Raw genomic sequence first — 20,798 nt, 5'->3', positions numbered from 1 at the left:
TGCTGCTTAGTACTGATTTGAAACATATTATATTCTTTTCTAGATCAAAGGGTCTCCTGTTTGTGTTGTCATGAAACAGTCTATTAAACTATTTCAAATATTGTTTGCAGTGTTGTTGTAATTATGTTGGTCCCAAGATATGAGAGAGACAAGATGAGTAAGGTAATACCTTTTACTGGACCAACTCCAGTTGGTGAATTAGACAAGCTTTTGAGCTATGTGAAGCTCTTCTTTAGGTCTGGAAGAGGTAAATTCAACTATCTGTTTCATTACAACACAAACAGGAGACATTTTGATCTAGAATAGAATATAAGATGTTTCAATCAGCACACTACAATAGTAGACTATCTGTGCACACACACAAAAGAAAAAGAAATTATAATACTCTTTTTCTTTTCAATTGATGTATTAGATCAACACTGGTCAAGCAGATGGGACCCCTGGACTTGATCTAAATGTGGCTGAAGCCTGGGAGCTGGGATATACAGGGAAAGGTGTTACCATAGGAATTATGGATGATGGTAAGTGAGGATTCCAATCCACCCAACTAAATTGGCCTTCAGCATTGGTTCTCCACTTGTAAGGTAACGCTCTTCTCTCCATGCCTCTGAAGAAGTGGGGTTTTTTACCCACCAAAGCTTATGCCCAAATAAATCTGTTAGTCTTTAAGGTGCCACCGGACTCCTCATTGTTTTTGAAGACATGTAAGACAGCTTTAGATGTTTAAATAGCTTACTTAGTACAATCTTATGCAGAATCTTCTTTTAAAAATTTGAAATAAAGTATAACCTAGATTAATGATAATGCCAATGCTGCTCTCCAGATTCTGTAAAGACTTTGAGATTGGCAGGGGAAAGCATATGTGTTATAATTGGGCCATTGAAATGTGAACATCCAAACCTTATACAACTTTAAGTAACCCCTAATTATTATAAATCACACACACAGCTCTTTTATGGCCATTAGCTGAATGTGAGGCCTCACATTGACTTCAGTGGGCTTTCAATGGGGATTTCAATTGCCTTGCACACAGTAGATATAAGAGCATTTTCCCTTGTTAAAATATTGACTGTGTACAGCAGAACAGAAATAATTAATACTTTCTCACTGGATGTCCATAGTGACCCACATATTATATACATTAATAGTTTAGCGTAAAATGGAAGTGGGAGAGAAGATAACAGCATGTTGAAAACACAGCTGTACTTTGCATGGATTCATCAGACTGTCAAAATACAAGAAAGACAAGGTAGGTATGGCAACATCTTTTATTGGATCAACTTCTGCTGGTGGAAGGTACAAGCTTTCGAGCTACAAAGCTCTTCTTGTTCTCTCATGACCTGGGTCAAAAAAACACAGGTTCAACAACACTGCAAACAAAATATAGGAAGTCTCTTACATTTTCTCAGCGCTTTTGAGCTAGTGAAATTTTGCAGGAGCTGAGTACACTTGCCATAGTGACTGAACAATACTAAAAATAGGAGAAAGGACTGAAACCAGCAGTATCTTCAGTGATCCACTAGGATCTGTCCCTGTTCTATTCTGGCACCCCCCTCTTGTTCCATACTCAAGTGAGACGGCTGGGTAAATAGTGAGGAAGACTGGCCTGTGGTTACATCAGTATGTGAATGTGTCACAGCTCTCTTCCTTCTTTTCACTGGTCCCATTTAGCAAGGACTGCATTTTCAGAGACTGGGCACAATTGCAACCTGGGTGACAGTGAGCTGGTTGAAGCTCAGTCTAAATTAGGCTGCTGAGGCAATGCTAGTTAGCTGGAGGATGCATTTTGAGAGTGGAGCATGGAAGGAGTTTTTTCCCATGATTAACTGATACCCTGTGACTATTCTAGCAAGCCAGTTACTTGCAGGAATGTTCACCAACACAGCACATTTAAGCAAATGTTTGCAGAAAGCCAATTCTGAATTTGTAAATGTGAATATTTGCACTTCGAAGAGTTACGATCATCCAATCAAAGAATAGAAACATTGTATGTGACCTGTGAAGGCCAGCCAACACAGCTCAAATTACTAAGAGCCCTTGCCCCCTCGTCATTTACATCAAATTTGCTGAATTGTTTTGGTGGGTGGGTAGCATCTGAAACAAAAAGTCAAATTTTTGTTTTGACATTTTTTAATGCCATTTTAATTTTTTTATATGATTTTTCATTTTAATATTTTTAAGCTGTTTTGGGTGTAAACAAATTTTTTCAATCTCTTTGATTCAGCCACTGAACCAAAAAAATCAGTTATTTTCACAGATCTAGATTAAATCCATGGACTATATTGTTTTGTTTTCCAGAGTTTATGCATTATGAGTTTCACTTTGTTTCTGGACAGAATCACAGAGAAATCACAAATTTTTCATAGTTTTTGTGCAAAACTATAAATAGGCTCAGTTTGCTCAAATTACCAATGGATGTGAGTGAATCTGTGGGGGATTTTCTAATTTGTAAATTCAGAAGCAGATAACTGAATGTCACATGTCTTAAATGTCACACACATCTAGTTTTAAGCTCAGTAAGCACCATGGAATATCTTAGTAAGCTGAATGCTCAGTTTGTAATGGTATTCAGAAGTTTGCAAACCAATCTGATCCACCATTAAGAATTCCCTGGCACTATTTGCAGAAATAGACATGTTTGCCTGAGTGATCTCTCCATTTTTAATTTAGATAATATTCTGCTTACTTAATTTTCCTGTGCAGTTTCCAATGGCTATGATAGTTTCCTTTCCTCACCTACACTTGTGTATTAAAACTATATGCTATTAGGGCCTAAATCCAAAGCCCACTGAAGTCAATAGGTTTTTAATCAAGCCTTTAAAAATGTGCTGTTTTCTTAACCAGCAGTGGCTGCACCTTAGTGGTGGGTGAAGTAATCTGTGTCAATATATTCAATAATAGAATATAGATATATATGTTTGTAAAGTATTTTGGGATCCTTTCAGATGAAAGGTACTATATAAATGTAAAATTTTACTAGAACTACCATTATTAACCATATATGATCCAATTTAGATACTTGTCCCATACATTTGGTGTCTCATTTCACACTTTTGGGTGCAAAGTGGCACTTAGGTACTGACTTAATGGATTAAAGCTCCCAGCTAAGCTCACAGCAGAACTGGTGCCCTAATTTAAAAGTCCACATATGAACACTCTCAGGCCAAACAAGCTTTGAGACCAAGTAGCGGGGTGGTTACCCACTCGCAGCCCTGACAGGGTTAAAAGCAGCCCTGGAAGAAGGCTGGAGGGCAGGGAGAACAGCCCAGGCTGAGTGGGAAGCAGCCTGCAGCGGGGGCCACACCCCAAACTGAGCAACTAGGCCTTATAAGAAGGCCAGGGCAGCCAGAAGCTCAGAGTTTCCCTCTGCCTGCAGATGGAGAAGGGCCTGGCTGCAGGGAGTTACAGACAAAGTACCTGAGTGGAGCAGGGCTGGGGAAGCCTAGTGTAAGGCCAACAGGTACTGGGGGTTGCAGGGGGCAGCTCAGGGGTAGGGAAAGGCAGCAGGTCCAAACCCAACCTTGCCAGTGAAGAGTAGGCTGATACTGCAGTCTGCCCCAGAGCATGGGGGCTAGATGATGACAGTAGCCTTACACTGAGGGGAGGTGGGGATAGTGGGTGGGGGTCCCCCAGGGAGGGGAGACCCTGAGAGAAAGGGGTTACTGCCAGGGGGCAGCACCCCAGATAAAGGGGCACCTGGTCCTGGGAGGGACATGGGGGCCAAGTGGTAGCAGATCATGGGCCTGCAGAGGGCGCTGTGGGCTGGAAATCGAGCTAATTCCCTGAGAGACCAGGAGGCATCGCAGGGGTGAGTCTACACGCTTACAGACCAGCATTATTCCTTATTATGGTTTTTCCTATAGTAGCAATTGACTCTTATTGTGCTTTATGATTATTATAAAGTGTTTGTTGTAGGGGTTCTGGTTTGGTTTGTTTAATGTTAACCTTTGGTTTGTGTGCTGTCTCTGTCTCATTGCAGGAATTGATTATCTTCATCCTGATCTTGCCTCAAATTATGTAAGTACACATTGACCTTTTCTGTAAAATGTGAGACTCTTTATTGTTTTGGTCTGTCTTTCATACAATGTTTACACACTGAATGCAGGAACTGCACAACTCAGCTACTGATCTTGCAGATGATAAATCTTACATAGAAAGCAAGTGGTCTAAAAATGGGACCTGGCAAATTGCTAGACATGAGCTTCCTGGGTAAAGAATGAAACAGTGTGGAGGAATGATGGTGTTGCCTACCTTTAAATAAGCTGCAGTTTGCAATATTGAATTCAGGACAGAAATGAGTAACCTGGGAATTGGCTCCAAATCTTGCTATTAAAATGCAGAATTCACCTAGCAGGTGGAGAACAACAGAGATGCTACTGCTGTGGGCGGGCTGCTGTTTGTTCACAATGGCTATAATGTGTATGAGTTTGAAAACTACTGTAACATTTACAACATGTGATTAAATTCAACATTTCAGAGCATTCCCAGATCCTGCGCATGAACTCTCTGTAGCACAGTCAGACACTGTGTACAGTGTAAAATGATTGTTTCTTCAGACTCGCCTCCGATCTACCTCTTCACAGTCTAGACTCCATTATCATTGTCCTGTCCTCTTTGACATTACTGCTCTGTCTACCTGCTTCTGCTGGTGCCCTCAGTTGCCACTCTATGTTAGGCTTTTTCTACATTGAAACTGATGGCTACGGTTAGGCCATTTGTTGTGCAATGGGGCTCAAAGAAGCATAATCCTGATGGCACCTTTGCAGCACTTAAGTAGCCAGTATTGCCACTTTCTTGAAACCACACACACAATGGCTGTGGCTGTCATTGCATATCGAGATGAGGGTGTGCCACTCTCCACTTTCTCGAACATTTTTTGAAACATCTTTTTGCCAGGCATACTCTCCCCCCCCCCCTCCATTCCACATAAGGGACTGATTCCATGGCCTTTGTTATAGGGCCATGTAACAAGAGGGGTGGGGGCTTGGAGGGCCAGTTGACGTAGTGTCTAGAGTACCTGGCTTCCTGCCCCTGCTTCTGTGGTTGAGGTGCCTCAGTCTTTTAGGTGGGGGAGTAGTGGGACCTGGGCCATCCCACTCACACAGGGCCCTGGGCTACAACCTGATGTCACCCCTGAGTAGGGGACCTCCCAGCAGGGAGTATACATTCATTGCCCTGGGCTGCTTCCTGCTGTTGCCCCTGTAGTTTGAGGCATGGCCCCTATAGTCCAAGCTCCTGTGGTGGCTTGTCTCTTAGTAGTGCCACCTTGTGGGCCCTGGGTGACATCCTGATGTGGTCCCAGATTCCTCATGGCAGGGCAGCTGTAAGTTTGGCAGGTTCAGAACCCCCACAAGATCTCCATGCTTTAGTCAGACAGGTTCCTCTTAGGCCAGGTGCTCCTAGGTCTCATTCTCCAGCTCCTTTGGCCAGGAAGAACTACTGGGGTCTGTGGTGACTGTCTTGGCCGGCAGCCTAGTGATCCTTCCCTCAGGTAACTCCTGCGTCTTCGCCTGTCAGCCCCGAACTGAGCCAGGCTCCCTCCTTTTCTCTCCCCTCCAAGCCTGGCATTGGTTGCAGATATAATGGGGCGGCGCTAGATTGAATCAAAGGCTCTCCTTAACCCCTTCCATGCTAGTGGGTGGTTACCCTGTGCTGAAGTGCAGAGGACTATAATGTTTGCCAATTTTTATGTACGGAAGATGTGAGAGAGAGAGTTCTGTATCAATTTTCTTTCAATACGAAAGGTGAAATTCACCACAGTACAGAGGCCTGGCGCAAGGTTCATACATTGCTTAAGTCTCATTTAAACTATATTTTGTAAGTTTAAACAGGATTTAAGTGGTGCATAGACCTTGTTCAGGCTCTCTGCACTGAAGTGTAATTCACAATAAAGGAATATACAAAAACATGCAATGCACTATACCTATCACGTGGTCCTGGGTAATCTTTAGCTATACAGTAGCCTCATTGATATCATCTGTTTCATATTCATGAGTTGCTGTGAAAGGTAAACACAGCTTATAACCTTGTCATGTCTATATCTGTGGTCAGCATAGAGAATGTGGAGAAAGGTAATTCAGTTTCATGGAGGATTTTGGTATTTCAGAATCTAGTTTCATTCTGATTTGGGACAAAACCCAAAGATTTCAGTCCCCTGTGAAAGAGAATGGAGCCCTGACTCGGGCCTAGTGGGCTGTGGAGCAAGTAAGAGCCTAAAAGCCTCAGGTAAGCTAGGGACCAGATGGACTGCTGAGAAGCCAGGTTGATGAGCTGACAAGTAGGATTCCATCAGACCCCAGCCTCTGTTCTGTCAGAACTTCAATAAAATTGAACTATCTTTGTGCGGTGTTTAGATTCAGATGAATTGGCGGTCTCCGATGTAAAATCGACTAGCTCTAATCAGCTGTTCTAAATCACGCAACGTATAGCTCTGCTGAACAATCTCAACATGTCTCTGGCATTTTCTCCATCCATTAGACAGGACAACTACTGCCATTCTTTTCAATTGACTTATTGCTACTACAGTGAGTTTTCTTGTTTAATATTGTAAGGTGTGGTTACAAATTTTATGAATTTGGGAATCCTGAAAGCAGAATTGCAAACAGATTTGATTTCCAAGTGTGATTTAAAACGAACAAGGAAAGCTAGAATTGATGGTTAAAGAGACATTACGCACATACACTGGCACAAAAATGACAGGGGAGATGATGATATATTTAGGATTCTTTTCAGCCAGCTATTTTTAAAACAGTTTGAAAATCCTCCAGTGCAATTAAAGAGAATAACAGGCACACGCAAAGGGTGAAATTCTGGCTCCACTGAAGTCAAGAGCAAAGTTCCCACTGATTTTAACAGAGCCAGGATTTCACCGGGACTGTGTAGAAGTGGGAGGCGTGCATGAATGGCAATGCACTTGGAAAACAGCTAATCAAGAATGTAAAGTGCAGGGTGGTCAGTTTCACACCTTATTAATCTACTTAATGACTTGATTGCAGTTATTAAATCCTGTGTTTTTTAACTACAATATGCTTATCTCGAATGAGTGACTAAGCCGGAAGTTTATTTAAATTGAAACAAATAAAGTACTCTGCACAAAGATGACCTTTACATATGTTTTTTACATTTAGATCACGGGTCGGCAACCTTTCAGAGGTGGTGTGCTGAGTCTTCCTTTATTCACTCTAAGGTTTCAGGTGCCAGTAATACATTTAACATTTTTAGAAGGTCTCTTTCTATAAGTTTATAATATATAACTAAACTATTGTATGTAAATTAAGGTTTTTAAAATGTTTAAGAAGTTTCATTTAACATTTAAATTAAAATGCAGCCGCCTGGACCGGTGGCCACGACCTGGGCAGTGTGAGTGCTGCTGAAAATCAGCTTGCATGCCGCCTTCAGCTCGCGTGCCATAGGTTGCCTACCCCGGTCTAGATCCAAGTGAATAGCATGTTATTACTACTACTAACATAATTTATCCAGCAGTAATAGTGTGAACAAAACATGAAAGATGACTCTGTTTCTAAAAAGTTTATGCTTGACTAGAGACACAAGGTGAGTGAGGTAGTATCTTTTATTGGACTAACTTCTGTTGGTGCAAGAGACAAGCTTTTGAGCTTACACGGAACTCTTCTTCAGGTCTGGGAAACATATGCAGAATGTCACAGCTAAATACAAGGTGGAACAGATTGTTTAGCATAAGTAGTTAACACATTTCAAGGGACCTTCCACCTTGAACTGGTAAATGAATATTGGCAGGCTTTGCAGCAGTGTGTTTTAAGGCTATATTTGAAATGGAGAGAGGATTCTCAATACATCTGGTAAAGGAGGGAGTCCCAGGAGTCAGGAGAAACATGGAAGCAGGTGCAAGCATAAGAATGCGAGAAGGGACCACATGGAAGTGTGTTTAAAAATGGAGTTTGGGCAGCAGAAAGGAAGCACGGGGGAGCAGGGGAGAGATGAGAGCTAGGAAAAGTGGAACCAGAGCTGTGCAGAGCCTTCAAACTGGCTGCCCTTGAGGTGGAACGTGAGCCGTAGCCAGTAAGGTCAGCAAGAGAGTGACATTGTCCAAGCAGAGGGTGAGGACGATGATTTTGGCAGTGACATCTTTGATGGACTGCAGGGAACAAGCTGAGGAGGGGGGGGGGGAGAGAGAGGGAGAGGGAGTGTGTCTCAGTGCAAGATAAAGGATTTGTTTATAGGGACGGAAGAGAAAGGGTGGAATTTAGAAATGCTGTAGGACTGTGTTCCACAAACTTGGGATGCCAGTTGTGAAGGGAAAGCCCGTGGCGGGCCGGGCTGGTTCGTTTACCTGCTGTGTCTGCAGGTCCAGCCAGTCGTGGCTCCTACTGGCCATGATTTGCTGCTCCAGGCCATTGGGAGCTGTGGGAAGCAGCGGCCAGTACATCCCTCGGCCTGTGCCGCTTCCAGCAGCTCCCATTGGCCTGGAGCGGCGAACCACAGCCAGTGGGGTATACGATCAGCCGGACTTGTGGACGTGACAGGTAAACAAACCGGCTCGGCCTGCCAGGGGCTTTCCCTTCACAAGTGGCGGAACAAATTTGGAAAACACTGCTGTACAGGAAAAGCAACAGCACTGAGTGACAGGTTCAATAGGAGGAGGAAAGGGGGAGATGAAAGTGACATTGACATGAGTAACAGACGAGGACTTTCCAGCAGTGATGGAGAAGGGAAAAAGAGGGGAGAAGAGGGCAGGAAAGACAAATATACAAGAAAGATCATGGTCCCTAACTGACACAATCAAGTCTGTGTTGATATTTTAGAGTGATCCATTTAATACAAGAGCCTAAAAACATGAGGAACAAATTGAAATAAGCCATTGTGTTTCAAAGATATCACTGAGCTTCCATAGAAAATGTCCATATAATCAAGGCAAGGACAGTCTATATAGCTGGTCCATGTGTCCTAGATTCAGTATGAATTAGCTGGAGATATAGGACATGGCACAGTAATATCCTGATCCACATTAATAATCATATTTAAGCCAGTGACCAAAAAGCCATTTTAAAATATTGTCATCTGGTGCAAACATGTTACTTATGCAGAGAATTGCTTTTGCTTGACTGAGTTGTAATTTGAAGCAGGTACCAAAGATTTGGTTTAAGCTGGATCTAAGAGCAGATCTAGATCTAAAAACCAGATTAAATCATACAGCTGGGACTGGATCACTCATATTACCAGGCTCTCACAAGACCTGTAGTCACCTGTTTGTGAGACATGAGAGTTCCTGCAAAATAGGACCTCAGAGTTTTCTGACATTTGCAGAGTAGGGTGGCTCTTTATTCATCCCAAGCATCTATGACTCACCATGATACATAGCCTGACATCTAGTGTTTTATTCTACTGTCCGTCAGCATAGCATGTGGGCACCTCCTACATAAAATTGACAGCAATAGTGCCTACTGGATTTCATGGAGTCTCTGGCACTCTCCTTTTTCAGGGTAAACGGTACTGCTTCTTTTTTAATGATTTTTGTTAATTTCCTTTATTGTATGCTTGATTGGGGTTTATGGAATAGAAGGGGGTGTCAGGCTTGTGAGTGTCATTGTTACGACGGAAAGAACTTTTAGAAGAGGTAGGTTTAGCATTGTTCCTAAAGACAGTCAGACTCTGGAGTCGCCTGATTTCTTCCGGAAGTGGAAAGCCCCTCCCTTGCTCCCCTCTCCCCCAACCTGCTGTAATCATCTATAAACTTTCAATATTGAGAGGCAAGGATATCCAGTGAACAGACAACTGAGCTGTTCAATATGGTAGAGAGTAGTGCTGATGCCATGTTGTGTAAAGTAAAGAATGTGATCTTGTGCTCTTACCCTAAACTATATTGGGCCAGATCTTCAGCTGGGGTAAATTGACCTTGCTCCATTGCCTTCCCTGAAATTCAGTGGAGCTATGACCAGCACCGGCTCTACTGTTTTTGCTGCCCCAAGCAGTGCACCGAATTGCTGCCAGGGATAGCAGGGGCAGTCCGTGTGCCGTTAGGGCAGCATGTGTGTTTCCACGGCGGCAGCAATGCAGCGGCAGCTTCCGTCTTCAGCCGGAAGACAGAAGCTGCGCCGCCGCGGACAGCTGAACATAGAAGCTGCCGCTGAATTGCCACCGCCGCGGAAATGCGCGTGCTGCCCTAAGGGCACACAGACTGCCCCCGCCGTCCGCAGCAGCAATTCGGCGCGCTGCTTGGGGGCAAAAACACAGACTGCCACCCCTTGCAGACTGCCATCCCAAGCACCTGCTTGGGATGCTGTTGCCTGGAGCTGGCCCTGGCTATGACAGTTTACACCAGTTAAAGATTTTTTCCCTTATTTTGTGAGAGACACAAAGTAATTAGCCCAAGGCTGGGTAAAGTGCATCTGTCATAGCGACAGAGAGTGGGAGTGAGGTTTGCCCAATTAAATATTCACATAACTCTACAAGAGACAAATAATTGAATGTTTTTGACATCTCTCCATATTGTGGGCATTGTAAGGGGAACCTTGTTTCCCCCAACCTATGAGAATTGCTTTAAAAAGTGAACTTTCTCAGCTGTTTCCAAGCCACTTGAGGTTGGAGTATTATAGGTTGTCAAAGGAGAATTGGGTAAGACAAATCTTTATTTCTTCTATGGAAACCATACATAATGCTTGTGTTGTTTTTTTTTTTTAATTATGTCACCTAGCCTGTTACATCACGGGCTTTGTTTTAGCCTTATAAAGTATGGGCTCTTGAGGCTGCAATAAGCCACCTCATGATCTGAGTGCTTCTAGCTCAGTGGTTCCCAGACTGGGGTTCTCAATGTTACAGAGGGTTCTCAGGAAAGAAATTCCCTAATGGTGGACTGCTGTCCCTAGGGCAGTAGTCGCCGACTCTTTTTGTCTGGCGGGCACCAGACGACAAACCACGGAGGACCATGGCGACGGACGAGCAGCTGCTGAAATGTCGCCGACAAGCAGCAACGTCAATAGGCGTCGCCGCCGACAAGCAGCGTCATCCAGAGGTGTTGCCATTGAAATGCCGCCGAAATCGGCAGCATTTTGGTGGCGATGCCTCTAGATGACGCTGCTTGTCAGCAGCATTTTGGCGGATGCTCGTCCGCAGGCCAGTACATGGGTGTACTTAAATGCCCCGGCGGTGCCATGGTGCCCGCAGCACCGCATTGGGAACCCCTGCCCTAGGGACTCTGGGCAGCAGCCTGGAGCCTCTGGACTTCCAAGAGCTAAGAAGATCAAAGCAAGCCTATCGATCACACTGAGGAGATTTAAACTTCCTTATAAGAAATGAAAAGGGGATGGATATTTTTTTTGCTGTTTTTAAAATTAAATTATTATGAAGAACAAGTTTAAGCTTTCTTATAACGTCCATTGTTTGCCTGGACTGCTCAAGACCTGAATGCTTGTGTAGGAGGAACTCTTTGAGTTGGCTTCTTAAATACCTTCGTGCTGTTTCACATCTGATACTCCTGGATGAAACAAAGGAACCTTGTCTTATAACAGGCTTATTCAAAGAGATACAAGCTACGAAAGTGAGATCTTGGAAGAGTGTTACTGTTTTCATAATGTAATAACTGTAATGATACATAAGTGTGTAATAAGCATGTCATAAACACAAATTTTATATTTCGAAGATCACTGCTTTTATAATTTATGCTCAGGTAAAGGAGAAAATCCCTGGAAATATTCATTTTTTAGGAGGGAGTTCACAAGACTTGACTTTTTTAGTGAAAGGGGTTCACAGGTTGTTAAAGTTTGGGAACCACTGAGCTAGCTTGAAATTCTCAATAACAGCAGAATGAGATGAGCAAGAATTGGCTTTTAGCAAAACATTACTATTGAACATTTTTGCTAATAATATTGGTCAGCATTTTAAAACTTGGGTGCCTAAAGTTAGGGGGAATCTACATTTAGGCCCCTAAATAAAAGTAGCCTGATTTCCAAAGGCCCTAAAACACCTGCAGGTTCTGCTTTCATGAATAAGATTCATGGGGTTTCAGCACAGTGCAAAGAAGCATTAAAGATGCCCTTAATTGGCAGCTGGGGATGCCCCTGACATGGGAGAACCTGAGGTGGCACAGAACTAGTTGTAATAGTATTGTGCCACCCCCTCACCGCCTACATGTGGTGTCCTGGAAGCGTGATGGGGTTTAAACAGAACCATTGGGGTCTCTACAAGCTGATGTTCTGAGTTATGCCTGGGGCCAAGCTGGCCTGAGGATGAGAATCTTAAACCCACCTCCTCAGCTGTGCTGAATGAGCTTTGGTGCAGATGAGAATTGGGGCCGAAGTGCAACTAACGGTATGTCTACGCTACAGGATTATTCCGATTTTACAGAAACTAGTATTTGGAAACAGATTGTATAGAGTCAAGTGCACGTGGCCACGCTAAGGACATTAATTCGGCGGTGTACGTCCATGTAGCGAGGCTAGTGTTGATTTCCGGAGTGTTGCACTGTGGGTAGCTATCTCATAGTTCCCGCAATCTCCCCTGCCCATTGGAATTCTAGGTTGAGATCCCAATGCATGATGGGGCAAAAACAGTATTGCGAGTGATTCTGGGTAAATGTCATCAGTCAATCTCCCTCCATGAAAGCAACGGCAGACAATCATTTCACACCCTTTTCACTGGATTGCCCTGGCAGCCGCCATAGCACGGCAACCATGGAGCCTGTTTAGCCTTTTTTCACTGTCACCGTATGTCTACTGGATGCTGCTGACAGATGTGGTACTGTAGTGCTACACAACAGCATTCACTTCCCTTTGCAAGGTAGCAGAGACGTTAACAGTCCTATTGTACTGTCTGCTGCTGTCATGGGTGCTCCTGGCTGGCCTTGGTGAGGTGGGACGGGGGTGCATGGGCAAAAATGGAAATGACTCATAGACTCTTAGACTCCAGGACTGGAAGGGACCTCGAGAGGTCATCGAGTCCAGTCCCCTGCCCTCATGGCAGGACCAAATATTGTCTAGACCATCCCTAATAGACATTTATCTAACCTACTCTTAAATATCTCCAGAGATAGAGATTCCACAACTTCCCTAGGCAATCTATTCCAGTGTTTAACTACCCTGACAGTTAGGAACTTTTTCCTAATGTCCAACCTAAATCTCCCTTGCTGCAGTTTAAGCCCATTGCTTCTTGTTCTATCATTGGAGGCTTAGGTGAACGAATTTTCTCCCTCCTCCTGATGACACCCTTTTAGATACCTGAAAATGACTCCCCAGGTCATTCCTTTCTTTACATTTTGTCTAAAGGCAGAGTCAGTCCTGCTTAGAATATCAGGCAAGCCTATTAAAGAATCAGAGAGGCAAACAGCCATACCAGATCAGAGCCCCAGACACCTTGCAGAAATGATGAGCTGCATGCCATTCTAGGGGGTGCCCCTGCAACAACCCCACCCATTGCTTCCCTCCTCCCACATCCTTCCTGGGCTACCGTGGCAGTGTCCCCCCATTTGTGTGATGAAGTAATGAAGAATGCATGAATAAGAAACAACGCTGACTTTACTGAGATAAAATGGGAGCGGGGAGGCAGCCTCCAGCTGCCATGATATTCCAGGCAGGACTGAATCTCCAGGAGACAAAACTTAAAGAAGGGAATGACCGGGAGTCATTCCCATTTTTGCCCGGGCGCCCCCGGCCGACCTCACTGAAGCCAGCCAAGAGCACTCATGGGATGTCGATGATGGTTACCAGGCCAATAGTATCCTCTGCCATCAGGAAGGGAAGGCAATGGGATGTTGCTGTATAATGCTGCAGCACTGCGTCTGCTAGCAGCATCCAGTAGACATATGGTGCCACTGAAAAAAGGCAAGAAACGATTTTTCTCCCTTTTCTTTCTCGGGAGGGTGAGGGGTGGAGATCCCATGACAATGTTTTTGACCCTTTAGGCATTGGGAGCTCAGCCAAGAATGCAAATGGTTTTTGGAGACTGCGGGGACTGTGGGATAGCTCGAGCCCTCAGTTTCCCCTCCCTCCCTCCATGAGCGTCTATTTGATTCTTTGGCTTTCCGTTATGACTGTCACGCAGCACTGTGAGTACCTGATGTGGCCTCTGCCTATCATAGCCTTGGAGACTTTTTCAAATGCTTTGGCATTTCGTCTTTTGGAATGGAGTTCTGATAGAACAGATTCATCTCCCCGTAGAGAGTTCATATTCAGTATCTCCCATACGGTCCATGCTGGAGCTCTTTTTTGATTCTGGGACTGCATGGTCACCTGTGCTGATCAGTGCTTCACGCTGGGCAAACAGGAAATGAAATTCAAAAGTTCGCAGGGCTTTTCCTGTCTACCTGGCCAGTGCATCCAAGTTCAGATCGCTGTCCAGAGCGGTCACAATGATGCACTGTGGGATAGCGCCCGGAGGCCAATGCCGTCGAATTGCAGCCACACTAACCCTATTCCAAAATGGAAATACTGATTTCAGCGCTACTCCCCTTGTCGGGAAGGATTACAGATACCGATATTAAAAGCCCTTTATATCAATATAAAGGGCTTCGTTGTGTGGATGGGTGCAGGGTTAATGCGATTTAATACTGCTAAATTTGATATAAACTCATAGTGTAGACCAGGCCTAAGTGTAGCCATTCCAGATGGGATAATCTGCCTAATTCTGGACTTGCACACAAGTTTTACTTTGGTTTAACTCTCTGATTTTACAGGAGTTGCTCCTGATTTATACTAGTGTAATTAAGTTCAGAATTTCATGGCTATAGTGAAAAGGCTGCTGTCAAGGTTTTTTCCCCACTTTGAACTTTAGCGTCCAAAAAGTGGGGACCTGCATGATCACTTTTAAGCTTAATTACCAGCTTAAATTTAGTATGCTGCCACCAGCCAAAAATATAGTGTTTGGCACACTTCCTATTCCCCCAAAAACCTTCTCTGGGGAACCCAAGACCCAAACCCCTTGGATCTGAACACAAGGAGAAATTAGCCTTCCCCCCCTCCTCTTTTTTCCCACCAGACTTTCTCCCCTCCCTGGGTTACCCTGAGAGGCTACACTGATCCAAACTCCTTGGATCTTAAAACAAAGAGGAATTAACCTTCCCCCCCTCCTTTTCCCCCCACCAATCCCTGGTGAGTTCAGACCCAATCCCCTTGGGTCTTAAAACAAGGAAAAAAATCAATCAAGTTCTTTAAAAAAAAAAAGAGAGCTTTTAATTTTTTATTTTTTCCTTTTCTTTATCTCTGTAAAATCAGGATGGAAAATGTTTTACAGGGTATTCAGATTCATATAGCCTAGAGGGACCTCCCCCCCCATCCCACCCAGCCTGAGATTCAAAGTTACAGCAAACAGAGGTAAAAATCCTTCCAGCAAAAGGAAAAGCATTCACAAGTTGAAAGAAAACAAACAGAAGACTAATCCGCCTTGTCTGGCTACTTACAAGTTTGAAACATGAAAAACTGATTCAGAAAGATTTGGAGAGTCTGGTTGCACGTCTGGTCCCTCTTTTTCCCAAGAGTGAACAACGAACAAAACAAACAGCACAAACAAAGACTTCCCTCTGCCAAGATTTGAAAGTATCTTGTCCCCCCATTGGTCCTCTGGTCAGGTGTCAGCCAGGTTCACTGAGATTCTTAACCCTTTACAGGTAAAAGAGACATTAACCCTTAACCATCTGTTTATGACAGCTGCTATTATGAATATTATAACTGGGTGACCCACACAATGGCCCAGATGCTATAAAGAATTCATATCCTCCATGGCCATGGTGGCAGGATTATAAATATTTAAATCAGTTCATACATATTTTATGTGTACTTTTAAGTTTAAATAACCTCTGTGTCTATCCTCCATAATATTTTGGTTTTACATTTAACTGAAACCATAATGTTTAGCTTGATATTAAGGGGCACAATTACAATTGTTCTCCTGATGTTACTGTATGCATCATCATTTCACAAAGGGAATTTCACAGGTTTAAAATGAAGGTGAAATAAGTCATTTAGCAGCTTTGGAGTCTAATAACATGTTATGAAAATATTCCCTATGGCAAAAGAAGCATCCAACATTCTACAGTGAAAATCCTGTCTTACAAAAGAGGCAAGCTTGGGCTTCTGGTGTTAGGTTGAAAATAATATTTGACAGCAACAACTCCCCCTAAAAAGCAGAATTCACAGTAAATATTTGTTCATATTAAGTGCCCCCCTGTGACGGGTTAGATCACAGAACCCCCCTTGGGAGCTGCCACCCGAAGTGCCAAGACTACCTCTGCTCCTGTCTTCCCTGCCAGCTCAGGACTCCAGCACCCTGTGTTGCTGAGCCAACAAAGACCCAGGGTCTGAATTACTTGCCCCAAAGCTGCAGGTTTACCTGAAAACAGCTCACAGAAGTGTGCTTGTCTTTAGCACTCAGATGCCCAACTCCCAATGAGGTCTAAACCCAAATAAATTGTTTTACCCTGTATAAAACTTATGCAGGATAAACTCATAAATTGTTCACCCTCTATAACACTGATAGAGGGAGATGCACAGTTGTTTGCTCCCCCAGGTATTAATACATACTTTGAGTTAAAGTAAAAAGTGATTTTATTAAATACAGAAAGTAGGATTTAAGTGGTTCCAAGTAGTAACAGACAGAACAAAGTAAGTCACCAAGCAAAATAAAATAAAACATGCAAATTTATGTCTAATCAAACTGAATAATCTCACCCTCAGAGATGCTTCAGTAAGTAGTGTTTGTTTGTTTTTGTTTTTTTGTTTTTGTTTTTCCCCTCAGACTGGACACCTTCCAGGCCTGGGCACAATTCTTTCCCCTAATACAGCTCTTGTTCTAGCTTAGGTGGTAGCTAGGGGATTCTTCATGATAGCTCCTCTCCTCTTTGTTCCACCCACTTACGTATATCTTTTTCATAAAGCAGGAATCCTTTGTCCCTCTGGGTTTCCACCCCCTCCTTCTCAATGGAAAAACACCAGATTAAAGATGGATTCCAGTTCAGGTGACCTGATCACATGTCACTGTAAAACCCCAAACCTTCATTCCTCCCAGCCTGACTCACAGGAAGGCCTGCCCACAAACAGAGCCATTCAGTCAATTGCTCTGGTTTATGGGAGTCATCAAGATTCCAGACCACCATTAATGGCTCACACTTTGCATAATTACAATAGGCCCTCAGAGTTATATTTCATATTTCTAGTTTCAGATCCAAGACTGTTACCTTTATACAAATAGAATGATCACATTCAGTAGATTATAAGCTTTGTAATGATACCTTACAGGAGACCTTTTGTATGAAGCCTATTCCAGTTACATTATATTCACTTATTAGCATATTTTTATAAAATCATATAGGCTGCAGTGTCACATCCCCAACCCCACATGGTTCCTCAGTTGTGCTGTCCCTATCATCTTTATTCTGCTTTCTGTTTCTAGTCAGTTTCACAAGAGGGTAGCACATGCCAGAGAAGTGAGAGCTGGGATTGATCCTAGCAGGAACTGTGAGAATGTATGCCATGCTGTTACCAGAAAAAATGTGTGGTTCATCTCTGAGCAAGCACTGTCAACAACTGGAAGCTATAGAGATTATTTTTTAAATATCAATTTATTCTTATAAAAAATCAAGTACATCTGTAAAAAAAAAAATATCAAGTACACAATAAAAAATGACACATACAGTTTAAAGTAAAAATTGTGGTGAATGTTCCAAATGGAGTAGGAAAAAAAGACTTAATGGAAGTAAGCTGTCCGATCCATTCCCTTGCAAATTGACTTATAAACGTTGCTTTTTCATTCATTAAATCTTAACTCTAATGCAGAAGGTTCTATATATTTGATGGAAATGTGGAAAGGTAGTGGCAATGCAATGGTGTGATACAAAACTGCCTTTAGGAATCTCCTTGATGGAATATTGTTTTTCATGAGTTTCAAGAGTTGCTGTAAAAATGCTTGTTCAGAACTGGCTGCTCATGGTTGACAATCTGGTGCTAATGGGCGTGAGTCTGTAAGGTGCTGAACACTTTGGCCACAGTCCAACAGAACATTTGTACAGGTGAGTTATCCCATGTACTTCAGTGAGACTAGTCAAGTGATCATAGTTAAACACATGCTGGATTGGAGCCCTCTACACTTTTCAGGATTGGGCGCATAGAGAATTAGGGTCTGATCTAAACCTATTAAAGTCCTTGGAAAGACTCCCACAGACTTCATATGCTTTTAAATATCCAGGCAGAAAATGTCCAAGCAACAATGTAAGGAACATGCAATGTGTTGTCCCTGCCCCAGTTCTGTCCTGTGCAGAGGGCTCCTCCTCTGCCAGGAGCAAACACTTCTCAGACAGGACTGCTTCAAGTGCTTCCCTGTAAGGTTGATTACTGCAATGGTAATTTTCGTTACAATCTGAAAGCCCTTCCATATGTATGGAGAGCAGCATTCTGCTGTTCCTACACTGTACAGGCTACCTTTCCTGTGCAGCTGGATATAAAAGGTATAGCTACTTGCTCTCCTGAAGTCAGAGAGTTATGACAAAGCCGGAATTTTCCATTCTGCAGTAACTGCCTTTAATGTAGTATCAATCTTTTCTTTCAAGCCTTGGAAATTCTGCACTGGCTCTGCCTTCAGGAAATTATTTTTTCCACTATGAGAACCCTTAATTATGAACTAATAATTAAAATAGGAGCATAATATAGTCCATGGTTTACTTGCAGTTCAGACCATACCCACAGAGCTAGTGATTTTTCAGATTAATGATCTCCTAGGAAGAAGAATGAAGATCCACTGCAGTGTATGAGAGCTGTTTATTAAAAGAGGAAAATAAGGAGAATAGCAGCTGTTGGTTTTCTGTTCACAAATTTCAGTAAATTGTTTGAGAGAAAAGCCCTGTGTGAGAGCAAAGGTATATGGAGATAAAAGAGGACAGGAAGAGAGAGAGAAATTGGTTCTTATCTCACACTGGTTTTGGTTCTAGTGTAAGTATTCCAGGCCCAGATCCTCAACTGGCATAGATGCATTATCCAATTTACACTAGCTACAGATCTGACCACTCACTAAAAGTGGTGTAAATGAGATCAGAATCTGGCCAAGAGAGTTTGACTTGCTCCTACTTTGGCACAATCCATGAAGTTTCCAAAATATCATCAGAAACCTGGTGGTGAAGGTTAGGAGGCAGAAGACTATAGACATTAAGCAGTCACATAGCTCAGGTCTGCGAGAGACCACTTGGCTCTGCCTGAACCTGAGTGCATGTGTAGTGGCTTTGAGTGGTTCCTTCCAGTCAGCCTTGGAGGGAGGACATTCCATCTCACTATGCCACCTAGTTTTCAATAATCAATTGGCAGGGGATTAGCAAGGTATAGTAGCAGTTACTGGTGTAGGGAAGTGTTTCCCAAACTGGTTCCACCACTTGTTTGGGAAAGCAGGTCCAGCTGATCGCAGCTCTCACTGGCTGCGGTTCGCTGCCCCAGGCCAATGGGAGCTGCGGGAAGAGGCACGGGCTGAGGGATGTGCTGGCCGCTGCTTCCTGTAACTCTCATTGGCCTGGAGCAGCGATCCACGGCCAGTGGGCGCCACGATCGGCCAGACCTGTGAATGCGGCACGTAAACAAACCGGCCTGGGCTGCTAGGCGCTTTCCCTATACCAATGGCGAACAAGTTTGGGAACCACTGCAGTAGGGTATTTTGGGGTTGGGGCTTTCTGGTTGAAGCTGTTCCACTTTGTATCAATAATAAAATATTAATTATGTGAGAGAAAAAGAGAGAGTATGATTAGACAGGGATTTGAAAATAGATCTCTCACATGTAGTGTGAGTGCCCGGACCACTGCGTTATTGGCTATAATGGGGTGGGGTTTCTCTATTTCTAGATTCTTTCATGAAAAAGAGCTGATGTGGCTTAGGCACCTAACTCCATGAGAAGAGGGTTCGTGGCCTTGAATCCCAAGCAGATATAAGGCCCTAAGTTAGGCACTTATCTAACTTTGAGGGGCAGAGCTTAGACCCCTCTCCTTGGTATTTCCTACTGACTAGGTTAGGTGGCTACCCATGCAGCTTGCTGGGTTGTGTAAATCCCATTTTTAGGTGCCTAACTCTCTCCAGGCATTGTATTGTAAGCATGGGCACCTAACTTAGGGCCTAGGATCCCATTGAGCAATAGGGTTCCTTAAGAGTTAAATGTTGCAAGGCTGAGTGTTGCAATACCCAAGTCCTTTTGTGGATTTAACCCTTCTTGTACAGTGTTGTCCACTGAAGTATGGCAAACTATTGTGAATGTGTAGGTATTTACATCACGTACTCTGAAAATCATCTCAGTCCTTCTGCACAAAAGCCGCCCAATCCTGCTATACCTTGCACTATCCTACAAACTGTAAAGGATGGGGGAGAACTTGTTTTAGGGTGACATGGACTGACAAGTTTCTGACAGCATCTATGCTAGATTCTGCTGGGGTAAAATATAGTAGATATGGAAGCAGCAGAAAATTCTTTAGCGGAAGAAGTTGAGATGGAAGAAAGTGATCATAAACTGTCTTTTCCACCAGGGTGGTGGAATATATCAGATAGTTGAATGGCTTAAAAACAGAATCAGAGAGAATGATATAGCTATAGATGTTGGACATCTAGCCCTCTGTCCTCAGCCAGATCCTTAGCCCTTTGTCTAGCTAGTTTGTGTTGCTCAGGCAACTTTTTGCAGCTGGATAGCTGCCCTTGGCATTCTGAGGATGGGCTAAGTAATTATTTTGGACCTGATCCTGTACTCAACTATGTTAAAGGCAATGAAGTTTCATGAGTATAAAACTGATGTAAGCCAGAGAAAAATCAGGCCTTTCGTTTTGAATTAGACAAAGATGAAGTACATTTGAGATTGTGCTAAATTTGTTTCCAAGGTTG

General features: G+C 43.4%; 1 protein-coding gene across 2 annotated transcripts in view; it reads left to right on the top strand.

The window, feature by feature from the left end:
- PCSK2 (proprotein convertase subtilisin/kexin type 2) overlaps positions 1–20,798 on the top strand; it is a 194,883-nt gene that overhangs the window by 99,780 nt on the left and 74,305 nt on the right. For both annotated transcript variants that reach the window (XM_050952128.1, XM_050952129.1), the window contains exons 4-5: positions 413–521; positions 3,980–4,017. In XM_050952128.1, the coding sequence (XP_050808085.1) occupies positions 413–521; positions 3,980–4,017 (147 nt within the window). The remainder of the gene's footprint in view (positions 1–412; positions 522–3,979; positions 4,018–20,798) is intronic.

Source organism: Gopherus flavomarginatus, chromosome 4 (assembly GCF_025201925.1).
Source record: "Gopherus flavomarginatus isolate rGopFla2 chromosome 4, rGopFla2.mat.asm, whole genome shotgun sequence".
Lineage (NCBI taxonomy): Eukaryota > Metazoa > Chordata > Testudines > Testudinidae > Gopherus > Gopherus flavomarginatus.
The sequence above is the reverse complement of the archived record's forward strand: the minus strand, read 5'-3'. Positions and strand labels throughout refer to the sequence as shown.